Consider the following 21114-nt stretch of genomic DNA (forward strand, 5'->3'; position numbering starts at 1 on the left):
GTTTGACTTGTTTTCCCCTTCAATGTATTCTTTGTTTTCTTAAGCTCTGTTTGGCTTTCGTTGTGCCCTCCCTTTTTTCTTTGTTGAGCATCCTTATAAAAAAGCAGGTTCAATGTAAATAAAGAAGTGATCATTTAAAATAGCTCAGCAGTGACCACCAGAGAGGCTGCAGGGTGGTTTGCAGTGGCAGCCAGCTTCTCCAGGGACACTGCTCTTCCTGTGTGTGCAGTGACCTCCCCAAATTCCCAGTGTAATGGGGTTCTGCTGCTGTTAGGGCACATCATTCCCTTTACTTCCTCCTGAATATGCTTTTCTTAATAGCCCACCATTCCCAACATTTATTATTTTATGGCTTGGTTTTATCAATTTCTCACCTTTTTTTTTTTTTTTTTTTTTTTTTGCTCTTCCCCACCATTTACAGCTGACACTTTGGATGTCAATGATGTGACAAAGAGCAGCCAACAGTGGATGTGCTGGTTTAGCTGGAGAAAAATTCACGATTCAGATAAGAAAGAAAGGAAACAATTCCTAATGGAGAATCGTGTTCCCTTTTGCCTTTCCTGTGGGATCCAGGTTAGAGCTGCTCCTTTCCAGGACTGCTGTTTCCCTCCAGATGTGTGCCTACGTGTGCAGGCTGCATTTGCATGCGGAGATGAATGAGGCTGATAATAGCAGCACTTAGCAGGAAGTGCCGTGTGATGTAACATTTCCTTGATCTAACCTGCTGTTGGTCTTGAGCTGCCTTCCCTGAGCTACCCGGGGTGATCCTCAACAGCATCCAGCAAGACAAAACACGCCTGGCTGCACAGGGACAGCAGCACAGGCACGGGGCTTTGCTCAGAGCAAAATCAGCTGCTGGAGAAGCTCAGAGAACTGAGCTTTTTCACTCACGAGTTTTCTCTTCCCTGAGGATTTCAGTTGTTCTGTGCCATCATCCCCACCGCTCCTCTCAGAGGGTAAAGCTTTGTGGGCAGTGCTGTGAGCACGGGGCTCTCCAAACACTTGGGAGGAAATTAAGAGAACAAATCAGGTGCTGACACACAGCAGCGCTTCCCAGAGAGATACGATGTAGCTCGTCAGCAAAGCTGCCCTCAGTTCTGGCAGGACACACCCCTGGCCAGACCAGAATCGGCGCCACAGCAAAACCAAACCCCAAATTCCAAACCAGCCACGTGGGACAGCTGCTGCCACCTCTGCCTTTCCCCCCACCCTGATCTTCCTGCAGCTCCCAAATTCCCAGCTCAGCTCTGAGCAGAGAGCAGCTCCCATCAGGTGCAGTTTTTGATCTGCACTTGCAGTTTTGTTGCCATTTCTTCCCAATTGTCAGCCCTGCAGCTGAGTGCAGCCAGGGTGATGGATGTCCCTGCTGGGCCTTGCATTTTCTGCTGCTTCTCCTGCACCAAGAGGAGATGAAGGGGAGTGCTGATGTCCACGGAGCTCTGGAGGGAGGAACAGCAGTGCCAGAGCTTGTGCACCCATTATCACCATGAATGACCCCTGCTCTCAACTTCCACAGGCCTTGGACACAACGAGGGCATTTCCCTCCTCAGCCAGCAAAGCTCCAGGATCCATCTGATGGAGCCATGGCTCTGCAGAGATCCTTGGGACAGAGCTGCAAACTGGGAGAACCAACCCTGCCCAGCAAAGCGCTAGGTTGGGCATTTCCAAATCTCCAACCAAATCTCCAAAGCACCAGGTATTTTTATTTGGAAATCTCCAACCAGGTGCTTTTTGCCTTTAGATTTCACATTTTTAGGAGAAGGAGGGGGGAACCCAGCCTGGCTCCTGCTAAGCAGCAGCAGCAGCAGCAGCACACAAAGCAATCGTTATGCCAAGATTTAGCTGTTAAATCCCTCAAGATCTGCTGCTCACAGAGCATAAACAACCTTTGCCTCCCAGCCTGGCTGGGCTGCACCTCCAGGTTTCCCAGCAGAGCCACACAGACCCTCCCATACCCATCCTCTCCCCAGCCCTTCGCTGAGGCTGCCGTGCCAACAAGAAAGCCAGTTGCCATGGCATTTTTTCCCCCTACAGACAGATGTCCATTAAAAACCAAGTCAGCCTCAGGTTTGCTTCACAGAGCAGCTTTCAGTTATTATTACCAGCCTGCAAGGAATTTCCACTGTAGCCCTTCACCTCAGATGTTTCAATGCACTTCAGGATTAATCCCTGGGGATTAGAAGGAAACTACTACAGAGCAGGCACAGGTATGCTCAAAGGACAAATTTAGGATTATGATTGTGGTTTATGTTTTTGGCAGATGACAATCACATGACTGTGTTTGGAAAGGGTTGCATTTGTTACCTCTGGTGCTCTTTCCCCTGTTCACTGGGCTAAAATCATCAGGGAAATTGGAAGTGAGACGTGAAACTTTCCCCTCCTCAGGGATGTCTCACCTGGGGCTCAAATCTGGGATTTTGGCTTCAGTAGGAACCCCCCTGTCCTGGACAGGCTCCGTCCATGGAGAAGAGAAAGCCCAGGCAGTTTCTGTGAGCAGGGCCAAGCACTTCCACAACCACATGGCTCAGGGAGCCAATTCCACATTTTTATTGAAGAATGGGAAAAGGGATAAATGGATCCCATAATCCCATCCTGGGGGCCAAGGGCCTGTTGGAAATGTCCCTTGGGAAAAGCAGAGGAGCTTCCTACTGCAGTGCTGGCAGCACATCCCCAGCATCTCTGCAGGGATGGGTTTGAAGGGAACAGTCAGGTATTTTTATTTGGACTCCAACAGTGCTGAATGTGTGAAAATTAGACACTGAAATTTAACTGTACAGTGGAATTAGTTTTCCTTACTTAGCACTGCAGTGTTGGAAATCCTTGGTGATGTCCAGGGAGGGATCTCCTCTCTCACATCTGGCTCTGAACTTGGCAGTGCTTCCACAGCACTCCTTGTTTAAGCTGTGGCACCTGGGAAACCTCAGCCTTCAGAGGTTTTGGAGCCACCATTGCAGCTCAGAGCCCTGATCCAGGCTCACAGGGAGGTTTCCACTGGAGCCTGGACCTCTGAGGGAGCCAAGTGCCACAGTCCCAGCTGCAGGAATGACAGCTCCTGTGGCTCTGGGAGGCAGCAGGGGCTGAGCACACCCTGGCTGCAGGGTCCCAGGGGAGCTCTCCCTTCCAGCCTCAGTCACTTCCCAAGGCGACACATTTGGATTTCTCCTCTCAGTTACAGCAAGAACAGCTGCAAATATGATCAAAAATATCTAATCCTCTTAACTGCTTCTGCAGTTTGACTCGATCCCTGCAGAGGAAAATGCTGTGATTGCAGAGTGCTGCCTGCATTCCCACGTAAGCCTCGGCTTTTACACCATTGATTGCTCCTCCACATTGATTTTTTGGAAGGAGGAGAAGGTGTTTGGCTCCTTGTGATGAAACTGAGGGGGATTTTCAGGAAGGGTTGGAGGCCAGGAGCTCCCAGATCCCAGGGCAGCACCTGGCTCTTGGTGCTCCTTCACTGAATCCAGCTGGGATTTGTTCCTCACCAGAAACCAGAGCACGTTTGAAAGCTGCCAAGGAGAATTGCTTGGGAAAAGTCCTCTTTGCTCCTTGTGCAAGCCCTGCTCTTGCAGAGGGAAACTTTTAGCACAGCTGTGCTTGGACAAGACCATCCAGCTTCCCCTCCAGCTGCAGCAGCATCCCTGTCTCCTGTGGATATCTGTGGATATCTCCAGCTCACCCATCTTGCTTGGCCACATCTCCCACTCAGCTCCTCCAGCTCTCACAACTGAACTCCACGCAGACCAGGGATTCCAGCCAACAGCTCCAGGAATTTCAACAGCCTAAGTTAATTCTGTTGGGCTGAGATTCCCAGTAGTGCAGAGGAATCATTCTGGGAGATCTAATCCTGGTGTAGATGCTGGAAGGATTTATTGTGGGTTTGGTTTTGTTTTACAGAGCTCTGGCACACAGATCATGAAGATGCTTTGGAACCTGTAAGTGGGGGGTCTCCCAGCACCCCAAAGAGGAGCCTTTTTCCCAAAAGGAAACCCAGAGGATTTCCTTCACCTGCTTAAACCCCTCTGCTGTATATGGCAAGAGGCTTTTCTTCCCCAAAGATGGTGAGCATTGTGATAAATATCACAAATAACACATAAAAGAGGGAAGAGGAGACTGAGAGGCAGAGGCCTGGCCTGTGAATTATTGCCAAAAACATCATCTTTGCATCCAGGAGACCAAGGTATGTCCCACACTGACATTGTCCTCCAAGGCCATTGCCACCACATAGGGACACATTAAAACACAGCAAACAAGCAAAGAAACCAGTTCATTACAGTCTGTCTCCAGGAAAAAATCAGGATCTCAGGCTGGGAATAAAGCATGTGCTTCACACAGCTCATCCTCACCCACTGCCCTCAGGCCCACAAACCCAGAGAACCTCTCCAACCACCAAACCAGCAAATTACTGAACCTGCAAAGACCCAAATCTCAGTTTCCTGGTGAGCTCAGAGCTCAGCTCCCAGCAGCAGCAGCAGCAAAGCTTTGCACATCTCCCCAGCCTCAGCACAGCTCAGGAAACCCTCCCCAAAGAGCCCCCACCTACCCCAGCTCCAGCTCCAGCTCAGCAGCAAAACCCCCCAGGTGCAGCAGCTTTGGAGGAGCTGTTGGCCCTGAAGAAGTTTCAACAGGGCCCAATTTCCTGCTGGGGAAGTAAACATTGTTCTCCCGGAGGTGTTTGATGTTTTTAACCAGCTTGGGATGGAAGGAGTTTGACTCTCCAGCTCCCTGGGAGAAGGTGGAAGGAAACCAAGCGAGTGTGTTGAGGTTTGTTGTCTAACTCAATTAACCAATTACTTCCAGGTCAAGAAGGGGCAAAGCTATAACTGCTCTTGCTGCTATAAATAATGTTTGCTCAGGGGTGGTGCAGGGGCAGGAAGCTGTAGGTGTGGGGTTTTTGCTGGAATGAAAGCAAATATCTCTGATTGCTTCCTGCTCCCAGCAAACCTGTCCCTGTTCTACTGTTGCTGCTTGGATTCTGGGGTGAACCCAAGCACAATTCTTGCCTTGGGAAATGTGTGCAAGAATTCAGATTGGGGGAGGAATACACAAATATCCCCCCTGTGCTGCAAAACACACCCCAAACACCACTGGTTGTCCTTTGGAGCAGCTGGATGAGTTTACCTTTCAAACACAGTTATTAGACCAAAATGCCCATTTATGTAAAAAAAAAAAAAAAAACCCAAAAAAAAAAACCAAAACAAAACAAAAAACAAACAGTGAGGAGGAGGTTTTTGGGGAAATGGATGTGAATTTCTCAGAGCTCAAGAAAAACAGACAAGTTAGTTGGTGCAGATCAAGGCAGGAATTTTCCAGTGGGCCTTAGGGAACTGGGGAAAGGTAAAGGGTGTGGGAGAGCAGAGGAGCCCCATGGAGGGCATGGCCATGGGGGACAGATGGACACCTCTGGATCTTTGTGTCCACTCTGCTCACAGCACCATGCAAGGTTTTCCTTGGGCACAAGCCAGAGATGTCACCTCACCCAGGACTTTGGCTCCTCTGCAGAATGGTGACATGGAGGGGATTAATTGGTATTAAGGGACAGGTTCTTCCCAAGGGACAAAATAGGAATGAGACCCCAGAACCAGAAACAGCAGTGTCAGGTGTGTCACCCCAAACTGCCAACCCAGCTTTGCCATGGCTCAGGTGGAACATTCCTGTCATGGAGCAGTGACAGTCCAGCCCTGGGCCCCAGCTCACCCCCAGGTGCCCAAAACTTCCCCCAAGCAGGGAGCAGAGCTCTCTGTCCCCCTCTGTCCCCCTCTGCCCCTGGAGCCGCCTCTCCCTGCGCTCACTGGGAGCAGCTGCTGCAGTGAATCATCTCAGCATCCTCAGCCTCTGCCAAGCTCTGCTGGCTGGGACCCTGCTCCAGCTGGGCTCCTCCCTGCCCCTGCAGTGGCACAGCCTCTGCTGCAGCCCTGCCACCTCCTCTGCTGGCAGCTGGCTGCTGTCCCCACAGTGGTGACAGCAGAGGCTCCAGGTCACCATCCTGCCCCTGCTCACAGAATCACTTTGGTGTCCCTCTCCATCCCTGCCAGGAGGTGAAGCAGGGACCTTTTCCAGAGGGACCAGCAGCATGCAGGGAAGTTCCAGCACGTGCTGGCCACCAGCAGTGCTCTGGGGAGAGCAGGTCCCTCATCTCTTGCTCCTGCAGGAACATCTCTGTTATTCCATGGAGCCCATGTCCTACAGCTACCTGGGAGTCCACCCAGCAAACCCCTGTGCTCAGCTGGGGCAAGGTGTGTTCCTTCCAGCATTTCCAAATTAAAATGTCTGTTTCAAGGCTTGTAACCTCAGCAGGAGCTGGGCCAATCTCAGCTGTGCAGGGCTGTGAGTTTCAGGCTGTGCAGCCTCCTGCTGTGGGGACAGTGAGTCACAGCCAGGGCTCACCTGCTGCTCCTCTTGCTGAGGGCAAAACCTGACCACAGGCTGAGGTCCCAGGGCCAAAGCTCTTCCCAGGCACTTGTGGGTCTGGATGAGGGGTAAGGAAAAGTCACAGAGCAGCCTGAGCTGGGACCTTTCCCTTCAACACAAGCTCCAGTTCCTTGTGGGAAATCTCCCAAGGGAATGAGATTCCCAATGATCTGCAGCAGTAAATAAACACCCAGACAGACACTGCAGGGTCTCTGCTCACCTGGGATGGTTTAAGGAGAAGCTGAAGGGGACTCAAGGACTGAGAGTTGTTTGGTTTAACACAAAACCTTCTACAATTCTTGCTTTTTCTGCACGAGCTGCCCAGAGATAACTGCCCAGCCTTATCTGCTCCTATCAGCTCAGCTGGGCCCAACTTGCCCAGCCCAAAGAAGGCCAAGAGCTCATTTGGACAGCTTTGCCTTTGAGTTAAAAACTATCAGACTCCCAAAATAACCTCCTCCCTCCCCTCCAGTGGAACAAACACACAGAAAGAACTGCACGCTGGTTTAATTTTCCATCACATTTTTTGAAAATGAATTCCAAGATACAGTACAGCATCTTTAGTGTTCTACACAAAGCAAGCCTTCAGCAAAAGGTCAGAGGATCTTAATGGTGTAAAAATATATCTTAAATAAAATAGTTTCTCTAGCAGAGCAAGCCGTGCTGTACATCTCGAGGTCCTTAGAGTCATTTACAGAAGGCAGAGGCCTGGTAGGACAATCCACACCCTGGAAAAGTGAGTGTACATTCCTGCTCCAAGGTCAGAAAAAAAGGTCCAAGTCCCAGGTGGTGGGGGCAGATCTCCAAACCCAAGCAGGGGATGCCCAGAGTGCACTACCAGCCCTGTAATTCCAGTGAGGAAGTTCAACTCTCTCTGTCCATGCAGGCAGGAAGTGGATGAGACCCACCCACCTTCCCAGGGTCACTCCAGGGACTGGGGCTTGTCCCTTTCAGTGGGCCAAAAAAAGAAACTTCTAGCAATAAAGGACTGGCTGTTTCATGCCTGTGTTCCAGGCTGGACCTGCTCAGCCAGAGCTGTTTCAGTGTTCCAAACTAAGGTCATGATTGTTCCAACAAGGACCAGGATCATCCTGAGGCCTGGAAAGACAACTGGGGACTCCCTTGCCATTTTAACAAAAGATCAGCCTTTAAATGCTCTGATTCTGAGCACAACAGCAACCAGGGCAGTCGCTTCTCCAGGGAAAAACCTCCCACCCCAGAGCACTGAGTCTTAGATTCTAAGTGAAAACCAACAAAAAACCCAAACCAAAGCAGATTTGTGCAGAAATTTCCCTTCCAGGACCTGTGTCCCTTAGGGGCAAGTCACAGAGCAGCTCTGCCAGCTGAGGTTGTGGATAGTGCCACGTTTTGGTGAGCACAGGAACTGAACCAGAGCTGCAGCTCCTGCTGAGGACCCGGGGAGGGGCAGCTCCAGGAATGTGGGAAGAGCCTGAGAAAGGCTGTGCCTGTTCCTCTCCTCACCTGGCTCTGAGGAGAACACTCTGGAGCTCCCACCAACACTGCCAGAGCAGCTCAGACAGGGACACACACACCCTGCTCCAGGAGCACTGGGAATGTGTCCCCAACTCACAGATGACTCCACTTAATTTGCAGAAATAACTATAAAATAACCACATTAAACAGCATCCAGAACACAAACCTTCCACCCTTTGTGCCCCACAGGCAGCACAGCAACCACTGGCCTATCAAAGGCCACCTTTAAAATTCAGATTGTTCAGAGGAAAGTCCCTTAAAGCCTTTAAATTCCCAACCATTGGCCTTCAGGACTTGCCTGGTTTCTTACACCACTAACATGGTTTATTTTCCACACCTCACTCCTTTTTCTTTCCAAACTACAGTTCTACTCCTGCACAGGCAGTTCTGCAGTGTCAGGACTGCACATACAAAAAGGAGATGTATATAACCTAATTGACACTGTTTTATTAAATAACTTCTTAATTGAGAATACTTTTAATCCAGGAGAAGAACTGGAGAAGCCTTACACACCAGGCTGAGCCTACTCTACAGCATCCCCACAGGGAATGGGATGTTGGATATGGACACACCCCACACCCCCCCACCCCAAAACACTCTCCAAGAAAGTCAAATGCATGACAGGAGGGGCTCTGAAAAGGAGGGAAGGCAAAATAGTCACCAAGATCTGCCTAAAAACAGCTAAATAGTGCAGTGAAATGCTTTTAAATACCACAGACACCTCCACTGACTTGCAGCCAGTTTTTATGAGCAGCTCTGGAGACAATTTCTAGCTGAGCTTTGGTGAGCTGGGTGTTGCCAGCCCGAGTCCCGAGGTGAGCCTGGCCTGCTGCTGGCACGGCCAGTTCCAGGTGGGAGCAGAGAATTCCTGTGCTCATTTCCCTCTCTTGCCACGGCCTCTCCTGGAGGAAGGTTTGCCTGTGCCTGCTGTGGAGGAGCTGGCAGAAGATGCCACTGCAATGTTGATCTGTCCTTCCTGGATCTCCTGGCGGGTCTCAGCTGGGAGGTGGTTGATTTTCTGTTGTGTCTCCAGGTAGAACATGACATCCCTCAGCTGCTCCTGGATCTCTGAGATCTGCAGGTCCTTCTGCTCACAGGTTTCCTTCAGCACCCTCTCCTCCTCCTTCAGTTTGTTCTGCAGCAAGGCCTGGTTTGCTCTCAAGCACTTGTTCAGTTCCTGCTCCTCCTTCAGCTCGTTGGAGAGCTTTGCCACTTTGTTGTTCAGCTGGGAACACCTTGCAGAGAGAAGCAGGAGTCAGGAGAGAGCCCTGCCCACCCAGACCAAACACCAGCTCAGCCTTTTCACTGATAACTGACCCCCAGCCCACCAACTCCACCTGGAATTTGGTTTTCTAGCAAAGATGGACAAGGGGGGAGGAATACAAGATTCTGAAATTCCCCCAAGTCAGGCAATTCCATCTCATGCCAAAAGCCAGCAGCACAGGGAACAGGCAGGATGTGCCTGGGAGATGGAACTGACCTTGGACACACACCTGCAGCTTTTGGAATGGGTGCCAAAAAGGGCACAGGGATCACGAGGGACCCTTGAGAGAGCTGAGGGCAGTCAGGGGCTTCCTGCCACACTCCAAGACCCTCAAAACACCACTTCACTGGGAGGGAAGATGCTCCCACAAGGGCTACAGCCCTGGGATTCACAGACAGGGCTTCCTGCTCCCAACAACTCTGCTTTTGCCCTGCAGTTTGCTGCACCCTCCTCTGCCCATTTCCCACTCAGGAAGGTGAGCAGCATGGAGCTCAGTGTCTGTGCTCCTGCTGGACAGGCCCTGGGCTGGGAGGAAGAGGAACACAGTCCCACCCAAGGACTGCATGGATCCACAATTCCCAGGCTGGACATCTTTCCTCCAGGCACTTCCCAAGACCTGTGTTTGCCTCTGTGCTGTTTGATGCCCCTGCTGAGCTGCCTTTCATCCCTTTGGATGCACCCACCAAGGGCAGAACAGGCTGGCATCTCCCTCAGAGCAGGTAGGGGAAGGATCCCTGAATGCTGAACCTGCAGAGCGTGGAAAGGGAGCTCATGGCCCCAGAGCTGGGCTCACTCAGACACTTCCCATTTGTGAACACCTACAGAAATCAGAGCTTTTTATAAAGCAAGCCATGTTCTCAGTATTGCAGCTTAAACAGCTCAAACCCCAGGAATAGCAGGAGGTTTTTTTTCCTTTTTGGATGTCAGTGCATGGTGTTTTAATGGCTGCATGGAACTAAACCTGGCAGTGGTACCCACTTCCTCTCCACTGACTGCTTTTCTTTGAGCAAGTCATTGAGCCGCTGTTCCAGACTGTCACACTTCTCAATGGTCTCTTTAAATTTGGTCTTCATGTTGTTAATCTGTAAAAACAAACACAGGGGCATTTCCAACAGCTCAAAGTCCGCTGCCCTTTCATCAGGGCACTTGGTTTTCCAGAGCTGATTCCAGACTTTGACCACCTCCTCTCCCCAGGTAAGGAAAGCCTGGAGCCAGGTTTGGTTCTGGTGAGGACCCCCCGTGTTACCCCTGGATCCCAGACTCCCAAGGAGCCACGTTGCCGTGGGAGCTGCTCCCACAGAACAGCAACTCCGGCTGCAGATCCGTGCCAGGCACTGCCAGAAGCTGCAGCAGCTCCTTAACTTCTTCCTGCCTGCATCCAGCATTCCTTGAGCCATTCTCTGGTGGTTCTGGATCCATCAGCAAACTCAAATTTCCACCTCAAGGCCGGGTTTTTGCTCATTTTGAACTAAACCTCAGAGGATGAGTGTGAAGATGAGCAGGGGCTGACTCAGCACTGACCCAGTGACACCAATATCTCCCAAACACAAACACAAACACAAACATCCCCTGGCCATGGCCTTTCCTCCTCCCTCTGCTGCTCCTGGAGAAAGCCAAGCTCTCCTTCTCCAGGTGCCAAACCTCCAGCATGAGACTTAGAAGAAATTTAGAGTCAGGAATTCCTGTTTGCCTTCTGTTGGTGCCTCCAGCACGCTCAGAGGCAGTGGGGCAGGAATTTAATGGGAAATGCTTTCCTGGAGGAGCAGCCTGCACTGATGTCAGTGTCAGCACACATGGGTGCAGAGCAGGTTTGGAGCCTTCCTGTCCTAATCAGAGAATGTTGGTGCTGCTGCTGGTTAATTTGGAGAAGGAGCCTGAGCACTGATAATGGAATACACTGCATGGTGGCACCGATCCAGACAAGATTACATGGAGCAAGTGCCATGGATAAAATTATTGGGATCTTTAAATGTGAAACCACGTTTGGAGCAGGGATGAGAGTGGTTTCATTCTGAAGGTGCTTTGAGGATTGTGTCTCCTGGCCACCTCCAAGATCATTTTTGATACATATTTTCCTTTTATAAAGCTCTCCATAAGATTCCTGGGACTGTTTTTTAGGACAACCATTTTAACAGTCACAATTTCTATTTCTACTTAATTGCAGACACTTAAATGGTTAATAAGAAGTCCTGAAGAAAGTTAAGGACTTAATTCTAAATCCTGACTCCCTTTAAACCTGGTTGAAAGGATGCATGTAGAGTGAACAAGCAGTAGAATATCCTCCCTGGATTCTTCCTGGTGACATTTTGAAGCAGTCCTGCCTGCAGGATGCTTTATAGGAGGAGACTCTGAACTTTTCCCAAAGGGTGATGAAGAGAGAGAAGGGATCAAAAAGAAAGGGCAAATCAATATGCATTTGGAGCAGAGAGACAGTTCCACCTTCTGCAGCCCAGCAAATTAAAGTCATATTGTCTGTGCTCCACCACCATTCCCTGGAGATCCGTGTCAGAGAGACGGATGGCTCCGGGATCCTGCAGCACCACGCTGCCTTCCTTCACCACTGCTGCATTTCCCCAGCAGCACACTGAAATCAAGCTGCAATCTTTGTGGCAATCTACCTGCTTGTGCACCACTGAGCAGCAAATTGCTCCCTGGGAGCAGCCAGATAAGGGACAGATCCATCTTGGAGCCAATTTTCCCAGCTGGGAGCGGAGGCTCAGCCAGAGATCCAGCAGCTCCTTCTTCTCCCACTGAGCAGGGCCAGGACCCTTCCCAGAGCCCAGGGCAGAGCTCACCTCTTCAGCTGTGTCCTTCTCAATCCGGACAATCTTGTTTTCCCAATAGATCCGCTGGGATTCCAGCTGGCTCGTCAGCAAATAGGAATACTACAAACACAGAGACACAGAGCACTCAGGGTGGCCCTGCTGCTGCAGGAGCCCCGAGGGTTCCAATCCACAATCCATTTCATCAGTTTAACAGATGAAATCAGGAAGTTCTGGACACACACAGCCCAGCTGCAGATCCATGGCTTTCACCAGTTTGGTTTCCCAATCAAATAATTTTGGGTTTTTTTGAAATTAAGTAAAGCCTCTACAGCACAACAAGGATCAAGTGAAAATATCAAACCAAGAATTGTTTAAGGAGACAGATTTTTCATGGGAATGGCAATAAATGTCTACAGGAAAATGAAGCACCACCCATCCCTGTCCTTAAGAGTCTGAGACTGCAAAGGCTGAGGGGAAGAGTTCCCATCCACAACCCAAACTCCAGTGCAGTAGGATCAATGCACATATCAAGTTTCCTGTAAGGAGATTTCTGGGAAAGCACCCTCAGCTCTCTGTAACCAATTACTCCCAATTACTACTTCCCAATTACTCTTCTCCAACATGTATGGCCCATTCCAATGTCATTTTGGTATCTGAACAAGGATCTATGCCCTACATCCCATCTTTTCCCTTTTGGTTCTGCAAATGAGTCATGAGAAGGTTGAAAAAGGTGATTACTCCTTTTCATCAGCCTAATAAGCATCAAATTAGGCATTCACTAGAGAATTAAACATGCACAGAGCCTTGATCACTCTCAGTAATTTCCGAGTGCCAAAACACTGAAATACTTCAAGAGAGAATGAATTTGGCAATCTCATTAGACAGATCTCACATGCTTTAAGCAACCACCTCACAGGAAAAAAAAGGGTTAAAATTAGCTGATTTAGCATCTAAGTGTTATTCAGAAAATTCACTGAAAAGCAACCAAATATTTATGTGAGCAACGAGCTGCTCCAGTCTGGTCTCTGTGGGCTGTTCCTGCTCACAAACCCTCGTGTCTAATGCGGCTGAAATCGTGCTGCAGTGGCTGCTCAGTGAGGCAGGCATTTCAAGCTCCTCTCCTTTAGTTAGGAGAAGCTGGGCAACAGGTACAAAAAATAAATAAATCATTATCTGTTCAAGAGAAGGGAGCAGAACAGGGTGGCATCAGAATCTCAGCTCTCTGTGCTCGCCAAGGTGAGCGCACAGCTGTGGATTCCTGCATCCTCCTTCAGTTTGGGAGCTAAACCACCCAAGCTGACAGTGCCACACAGATCCTGGCTCTGAACCATCCACTAGGAAGGGTCTGGGGAGTGACTCAGACCCACTTCTCCCTCCAGTGCTCCCTGTGTGCAGCAGCACAGGCAGCTCTGCTTCAATCACCAGTGACCACAGGACGACACTGCAGCCAGCTCTGCACTGCATTGGCTCTGCAGAGCCAGGGAGAGGCTTAAAAAAAATTAACAAAAAAAAAAAAAAAAAAAAAAAAAAAAGCAGTAAACCCATCCTGCTCCTGCCTGGAGACAATTCCAGGCTGGGAGCAGATCTGCTGCCTCAGCTGATGGGATTGAACCGTGCTTGTGGCGGGGTTGGAAACATTTCCAAAACGCAGAGTCCAACAAGTGAAAATATTTACCTCTAATTGTAAGGCATCAATTTTCTCCTCCTGGCACATGTCCCCCTCACACTCGTACTGAACTAGCTTGCCATCAGTTTTGCTTGCCACCAGCCGATGGACATAATTGTCTGGGGAGAGAAAATCCAAGCATGGGCCCTCAGATCTGAGGAACCCCAATCATGGGGCACAGTGAAACCACCCAGACCCTGCCCCTCAGCCAGGCACAAAGCCAACACCACATGCATTTGTTCTTTAGCAGATCCCTCCCAGCCACCTCATGGGCTATTTGGAAAAAATACCTTATGGGGTGTAGGAGACCCCATAGATTGTCTAAGACCCCTTGGAGGGCTGAGACTTAACAGTAGAAATTGCTGAGTCACGATGAGACAGCAAAATAAGCTCTTGTCTTCCACCTCTTGGACCCTAGCTTACCTCTGTAACCCCATAGGTCACTTTCCCCTAACCCCTACTGTTGGACAAGTTTGGATCCCTCTGTACCCTATAAAAATGGGCTGGTTTAGCCCATTTGGCATTGCTGGAACCCTTCACAGACCCCTCAATAAACCATCACTGTGGAACCACCAGGACCTCTCCTTCTCCTCTCTCTCTCATCTGCCTCTCCCCTTAGCTCACAGGTGCCTTAGCAAGCAAGAGCTGAAATCATAGGAGAGCTGATAATCACTAAAGAGCTGAAATCCACTGAGCTTGCTTAAGGCAGCCACAGCTACGAGCGGCCTGGGTATTGGGGCACTCTGTCTCCAAGAGGGACTGAGCTATCAGGACAGGACTGCCTTGCTTGGGGGCAAAGCCTGCTCTGGGGCAGGGAAGACTTCAATGGGGTATGATGGAAAAGGAGTAACAAACATTCCAGAGATGTGAGACTTTGTGACAGAGTCGCCTTCCCAAGAAGCCGCTGCTAGAGCAGAGATGGCTGCTCCCCAAAATCAGGGATTAACCCAGACACAACCTGCTCCATTCCCAGCCCCTGGGGGTGCCCAGGTGGGGGCTCACCTCCAGCATAGTCCCAGACACGGTGGTTGGTGAGCTGCATGGCGTACGTGTGCTGCGTCTCCTCAAAGTGCTTGTAGGCGTGGCGGCTCACGTAGCGCCCGCAGCCGATGTGCCCGCAGATCAGACAGATCCACAGGTTCTGCAACACACAGGGGGCAGCTCTGGGGGCAGCTCTGGGGGCAGCAGCACCCCCACACACAGCCTGACCCACCCCACATTCTGTCAGTGGTTGCTTTCCCACTCACCCCACGGCTGGAAGGCAGCTCAGCCCATCAAAGGCAGTTCAACCCCTGCAGGGGCTGCATAAATCCCACCCAGATGGGAGATGGCCTTGGCTAAGGAATGAGGGCTCTCAGCAAGCTCTGGAGGGCACACACTGGAAGGGGCACCACCATCAGGCTGGTTTAGCTCCCTGCTGTCACACTGAACTAAGAACCACAGAGATTCATCAGAACAGGAAACCTGTGAGGTGACCTCCCTTCCCAGCACTGGTGCAACTCAGAAGGAAAGCTGACACCCCACTGGCTGGTAAAACCAGCCCAAAATCAGCCTGAGAATAAGCCCCAAAGCAACCCAAGCAGCTGTGCAGTCAGATCTAGGCCAGATCTCACCTTCCACCCACCTACTTACTTCTTGAACTCCACACTCAAAACACTTGTTCTCTTCCACAGGCTCTGGAGTCTGGCAGTACCTGCACACAGGGCACCTGGAGGGCAACAAGAACATCATGAGACACTGGGAGCAACATCTTCACATTCCAGTCACGGAAAAGAGAGCCAGAGAGCTCCAGGGAAATGCCTTGTGCAGCAGAGGTTCCCTGTTTCACCCATGAGCTCACATTCACCCCACCTGAACTCACTCCACACAAAGTTACTGGTTTTAAGTTTGTGACAGAACAAAAAACAGTTCTCCCAAAGCCATTTCAGCTGGATCTGGTTTTGGTGAAGTCCAAGGGGTTTACACAGAAGCCACACACTGAGGAAGGGCATTGGAGCTACACACTGCTGGGGACAGCCAAGTGACCCTCTGCAAACACCCCTCAGTCCTTAAAACATCCCTGAGGAGATGCTTCAATCCCACCCCAACAACAAGGATTCAATCTCAGCTTTCCCAGGAAGAACATCCCATAACTGTACCCTAAAAGAATCAGCAGCAGGAAGATCCAGATCTTTCAACTCTTTTGGAACTCCCTCGGTGCTGCCACAAAGACAGAACAACCCAGAGCAGAAGGAAGCTGTGTCCAGCCCCTGGAGCAGCACAGCTCAGCTCAGGAATGGGATAACTGAGGCTGCCAGGACTGGTTATGTATTTTTCATCAGCTGCTGGGTGAGCCCCAGAAATCTTGCAGGGAACAGACAACTGGGCTGCAGTCAGTTCCTATTCAAACTCAGGCACCTGCAGCCTCTGTGGTGCCTGAGCAAGGAGAACAGAGGTTTTCCTTTCTCATTTCTTCAGACTGGGAGCATAAGCTCTGCTTAAATTGTACATTCCATATTTAAGGGCTGTTTGGGATCTTGCTCCTGCACTGGCTATGCTCCACTGCCCCAAATTTCCACTGGCTGGATTTGTGGAGCAAAGCAGCCCTTCAGCCTGCCCAGCTCCAAATCTGATCAATCTCCCTGAGTTGTTACCCTGCCTTAGGAGTGACAGATCACAGAGAGCTGCAATCCTCCTCACATTCCATCAGAGAATCCAGGAATTGGGACAGCAGGGACAGAGCAGGCACAGGGAGGATCTGCAGCCTCCTGTGCCTGCCTGGGGTGCAGCAAACCAGAGGAATGGCAAACACACCCATCTGAAGCAGCACTTAGGGATCCAGGCACACCAGAATCCCACTCCACAGGGATTTGGGAAGCTGGGAGCACCAAGAAGAGAGGCTCAGTGGCAGCAAGGACAGCTGCCTTAAGGACAGACACAGACCCAACCCCCAGCCTGCCCTGTGCCAGGGACACGACTTCCCTTCACTCACCTGGAACAACAGGAGCCTCTCCTGCCTGATCTACTGAGCCATTTTGTCATCATCCCTTCTTCTTCCCCTGCCTCCCTCATCTCCTCTTCCTCCCCTCCTAACATCCAGGTAGGAGAAGGCTGCAGGGCTCCCCACAAGAGCAGATCTGCAGTGCCAAGGCAGGGCCTGGCTGAGCTGCCAAGGCTGAGTGAAGCAGGGCTGTGTGTGCAGCCAGGCCTCTTTAGCCCAGCTCTTTTCTCCTGGAGTATTTTGAGACAATCAGCATTCCTCTACAATTCCCCCTGGGAATCACTGTTCAATTACTTTTGGCAGGGAGATTTTTTTTCTCTGGGAGCTCCTTAATGGGTAAAACTGAGCATGAGGACTTGCAGTAATTGCTGCCCCCACAGTGCCCAGCAGAGCTTTGTCAGCACAAGCCCAGCACTCCAAGCAGGGCCCCAGAGGTGGCAATAAAGGCCAGGCTCTCACGTGGTGTCCTCCCAGCGCTGCAGGCACTGGCTGTGGAAGCTGTGGTTGCACAGAGTGGTGAGGATCCCGTTCACAGACTCATCCATCCTCTCCAGGCACACGGTGCACTTGGGCAGCTCTGTCAGGTCCATCACGGGCAGGCTGGCCCCCTGCAAGCACCAAGCACACAGAAACTGCTCAGCACCTTCCCAGCAGCAGCCATCAGCTCCAGCTTCCCATCACTGCTGGCACCAGGGTCAAAATGTGACACAGGAACGCTGTGAGGCCACACAGTGCTTGGGAATGTATTGCAAAGATAAGAAAGTGATCCCCAACATTCAAAGGGCCACAGTGAAGGGGCTGCACCTGCAACCAGCCCCACTGTGCTCTGTGGATTCCCTAAATTACAACTCAAGGCAGGTTTAGGTCCCAAAGTTCACGGAGTCACCACACAAACTCTTCCCATTCCACTGGAATGGGAAATGGAGGTGGGGATGATGTATTAAGGCATTTTTGCTGCTTGTTCTTAAAAGAATCCTTTTAAAACCTTCTTAAATGCTAGGAAAAAACCAAACCAAACCAAACTTACATCCTCTGACTTGAAGACTTCAGCCCTCTCCACATAGACGAGCTGGCAAACGTCCTCCTCGATGGAGTTGAACTGCCGGCCATTGCAGGCCATGTAGAAACTGTCAGCATCAGCCTGGGCACAGGGCAGGGAAACTGCTTACACACAGAAAAACCCACCCAAAGGAGAGCAGGAGAAGCCTCCCATATCCCCTGGAACACCACAGGGGGTTCAGCCAGCTCCAGGCACTGCAGTTTGGGGCTGGGTTTGGTGTCAGCTCTGGAAGACACGAGTGAAGCTCAGGGCAGTGACACCATGGTGACATTCAGCAGGAATTGGGGATTCCCCCTCAGCACCTGCTTCACCCTTTGCTGGCAGTTTCAGTGCATTTGCAAAGCAAATTTGGTCTCTGCAAAAGTGTAAGAGGCTGCTGTGAGGGACAGGAGCAACAGATTAACTGTGGGGGAGAATCCATTCACCACTCACAGCCCAGCCTCAAAAAGGGCAAAAGAAGCAGAACCCACCCAAACCCTGCCAAATCCATCACCCCTTTTCTCTCAGGAGCTCCCCAAAACCTCTCTCCACAACCACCAATTCTCACTCTCCTGATGCCAGGCAGGAGCATAAAGAACCTGGAGATTTGTTTTGCTACCTGCAGGCACAGCCATTAGGGGTCAACAGAGCTTCAGGGAATTGCCTGAGAAGCAGGAAATTCAGAGCAAACTGAGCAAAAGTTCAGGGATTCAGCACTAAATATCTGCCTGAGTAATTTAATGCAACAAGAGATACAAAATCATCTTTGTAATACTGAAATTAGCACAAGACTCACACAAATCTTCCATCTGCTCTAAGGGCTTGGGGAAACGTCTCAGGCAGAATTCACAGCTGGGGGAAACCTCTCCCTGAACCCCAAAACAAACCCTGAACCCCAAAATAAATCATGTGCAGCTGGGAGAAGAAAATGTCCAAGTGAAAGGGTCCACACAAGAATTAGGGGGGAATTTAGAGGTGCCCAGTCCAAGGGGCCTGAAGGAACAAACTGTGATATCTGGGTACCAATAACCAATTCACCCCAGGCTCTCACACTGGGGGGGCTCTGTCCTTTCCACACTGGCAGTGGAGATCACCCAGCTCCTCAGAAAAGCAGGAAAAGTCTGTCTTAAAACAAAGGGAGCTCCCTTGGGTGGGTCTTTTGTGTTCAGCACAGCACAAGACTCTGAACAAGCTGAGAGAAAGCAGAGAACTCTGTAAATGGATTAATTTTTGAAAAACATCCTGCCAAAAGAACAGGACAGCCAGAACATGGCATCCACTGCTTCCAGGTGTGGGAATAACCTCAGCAGCCCCAGGAACTCTCTGGGAAGGAGGACAGAGCTGTTTCTCCATGGGTAAATACAACCCTGGCTCAGGGCTGCCCATGAAGCCACCCAAACCCCAGATGAGTGACGTGGTGTGACATTCCTGCAGGCAGGGCCTTACCTGGGAGCTGAACTTGATGAGCACCATGTACTGGTTTGGGGTGGAGTCCCTGATGATCTTCATGTGCTCAATCACCTCGTAGAAGGAGGCCACAAACTTCATGAGGTCGTGGCTGGTCATGGTGGCGGGGACAGTGAGGATGCAGAGCATGGCACTGCGCCTCACATCCTCCTTCAGGGACGTCATCTTGCTGGGGACACACATGGGACACACGTGGGACACACAGCCACACAGCCACAGCAACTCTGCTGTCAGACTTGAACCCTCCTTTGTCATCAGGAGTCACCACAAACAGGCATCCTTCAGCCAAGGATGAACCTGGCAGCTCCAGGAACAGTGGGATTGTTTGACACCTGATTTTCTATAAAAACAGCTGAATTTGGCAAGCCCCAGATGATCAGCACTATTCCTAGAACAGCTGAGCAATGTTTGTTATTGCTGCCAGTGCCCATTTGGTGGTTTCTGCTCTCCTTTCTCTCAGGAAGGCCTGAAATGGGAGTTCTCACACAATTACAGGGGAGTGGTGTGGAAACGGAACCCCTGAAACACAGGATGAGACCTCCAGAAATGAACATTTCCCCTGCCTCACACAGCTCCCAAGGCTGTCAGAGATCACTATTTTATAGTGGGATCCCTTGGAAAGCTGCTTTCAAATGTCTTTTTTTGTCAATCTGTGTTTGTGTTACACCCTCACAAGCCCTCAACACCCCCAGTGTCACACACAGTGTCACAGGTGCCACCCACAGCCCCGGGCTCCACCATCAGCACCAGTCACTCTCTGCATTCCCAGGAGCCAGTCACCCTTCCTGTTTGTCCCCACAAGGAGCCACAGCCCCAGGGTGGCCAGCTCACCCTCCCACTCCCACCTGAGCAGCCACGAATGAGGAATTCTCACTTTGTTTTGTACAGGTGCATAATTCCATGAACAATTTCCACCGAGGGGTTCCCGCTGAAGAAGGAGATCTGGTCTGGGAGCTGCTTGGAGGGAGAGTCTGGAGCAGCCTCACACTCCTGGCTTTGATCCTCCTGTTTGGATTTGTCCTCAGCTGATGCAGCCTCCAAGGATTTCCTTCCCTCCACGGCAGCTTCTGCTTCACCTTCCACAGAGGCAAAGTTTCCCCTTTACTGAGGGGAAGGCAGCACCAGGATCACAGCACAGACACCCCAAAAATCCCAGCTTGGGAGCTTTGTCCAACCTCTCCTGGAGCTCTGGCAGCCTCGGGGGGAAGAACCTTTCCTTGATCTCCCCCTAAACCCCCCGGCACAGCCCCAGGAGCCTGTCCCTGTCCCAGAGCTCGGGGAGGAAGCTGGAGAGGAAGGTGAGGATGGGGGTGAGCTCAGGGGAGGAAGGTGAGGATCGGGATGAGCTCAGGGGAGGAAGGTGAGGATCGGGATGAGCTCAGGGGAGGAAGGTGAGGATGGGGATGAGCTCAGTGGGAGGGAATCACCGGCTCTGCCCCGCATTCCTGAATTCTCTGCTCGTTCCCCAAACCGCAGCCCCACAAACCCCGCCGCACCGGGGCTCCCCCGCCCTGCCCGGCCAGTGACAGCTCCGGGACGCTCCCCCCAGCACGGGCAGCCCAAACCGCCGGTGCCCGCGGCCGGTACCTGCCCGCGGCTGGATGGTCTCGATGATCACGTCGGTCATCTCCCTGCGGCCCAGGTGCTGGTGCAGGATGGCCGCCCGCTCCCCGGGGCCCTTCCCCTCCAGGCAGGCGGGCACGGCGCCGCTGCTCTCCGCTGCCATGTCCGGAGCTGCGGGGACAAAGCGGGCGTTGGCAGCGGCGGCCCCGGGACGGCCCCGGCGGCAGCTGCGCGGTGCGGAGCGGAGCGGGCCCGGCCGCGCTGCCCCGCGCCGCCCCGCCCGCGCCCCCGGCGGGGGGAACCCACCGGCCGCGCTGTAGGCGAAGCCCGCGGGCAGCGGGGAGGTCCCGGCCAGCTCCAGCCGGATCACGACCAGGGACACGCTCATGGGCTCCGCGGGACCGGGACCGGGAGCGCCGCCGCTTCCGCCTCCCGCACCTTTCCCCTCTGACCCCGGGACGTCAC

The 21114-nt window shown here is 51.7% G+C and overlaps 1 protein-coding gene across 1 annotated transcript; it reads right to left on the reverse strand.

The window, feature by feature from the left end:
• Positions 1–6902: 6902 nt before the first annotated feature.
• On the reverse strand, positions 6903–21093 carry BRAP (BRCA1 associated protein). The gene is made up of 12 exons (XM_058037169.1): positions 20956–21093; positions 20674–20820; positions 19961–20162; positions 19066–19255; positions 17608–17721; positions 17040–17188; positions 15233–15308; positions 14603–14741; positions 13610–13719; positions 11965–12054; positions 10148–10251; positions 6903–9140 (listed from the first exon to the last, which is right to left on the reverse strand). Exons 1-12 carry the CDS (start codon positions 21035–21037, stop codon positions 8780–8782), a joined length of 1764 nt encoding a protein of 587 aa, XP_057893152.1. The 5' UTR covers positions 21038–21093; the 3' UTR covers positions 6903–8779.
• Between the last annotated feature and the right edge of the window lie 21 nt (positions 21094–21114).

Source organism: Melospiza georgiana, chromosome 18 (assembly GCF_028018845.1).
Source record: "Melospiza georgiana isolate bMelGeo1 chromosome 18, bMelGeo1.pri, whole genome shotgun sequence".
Lineage (NCBI taxonomy): Eukaryota > Metazoa > Chordata > Aves > Passeriformes > Passerellidae > Melospiza > Melospiza georgiana.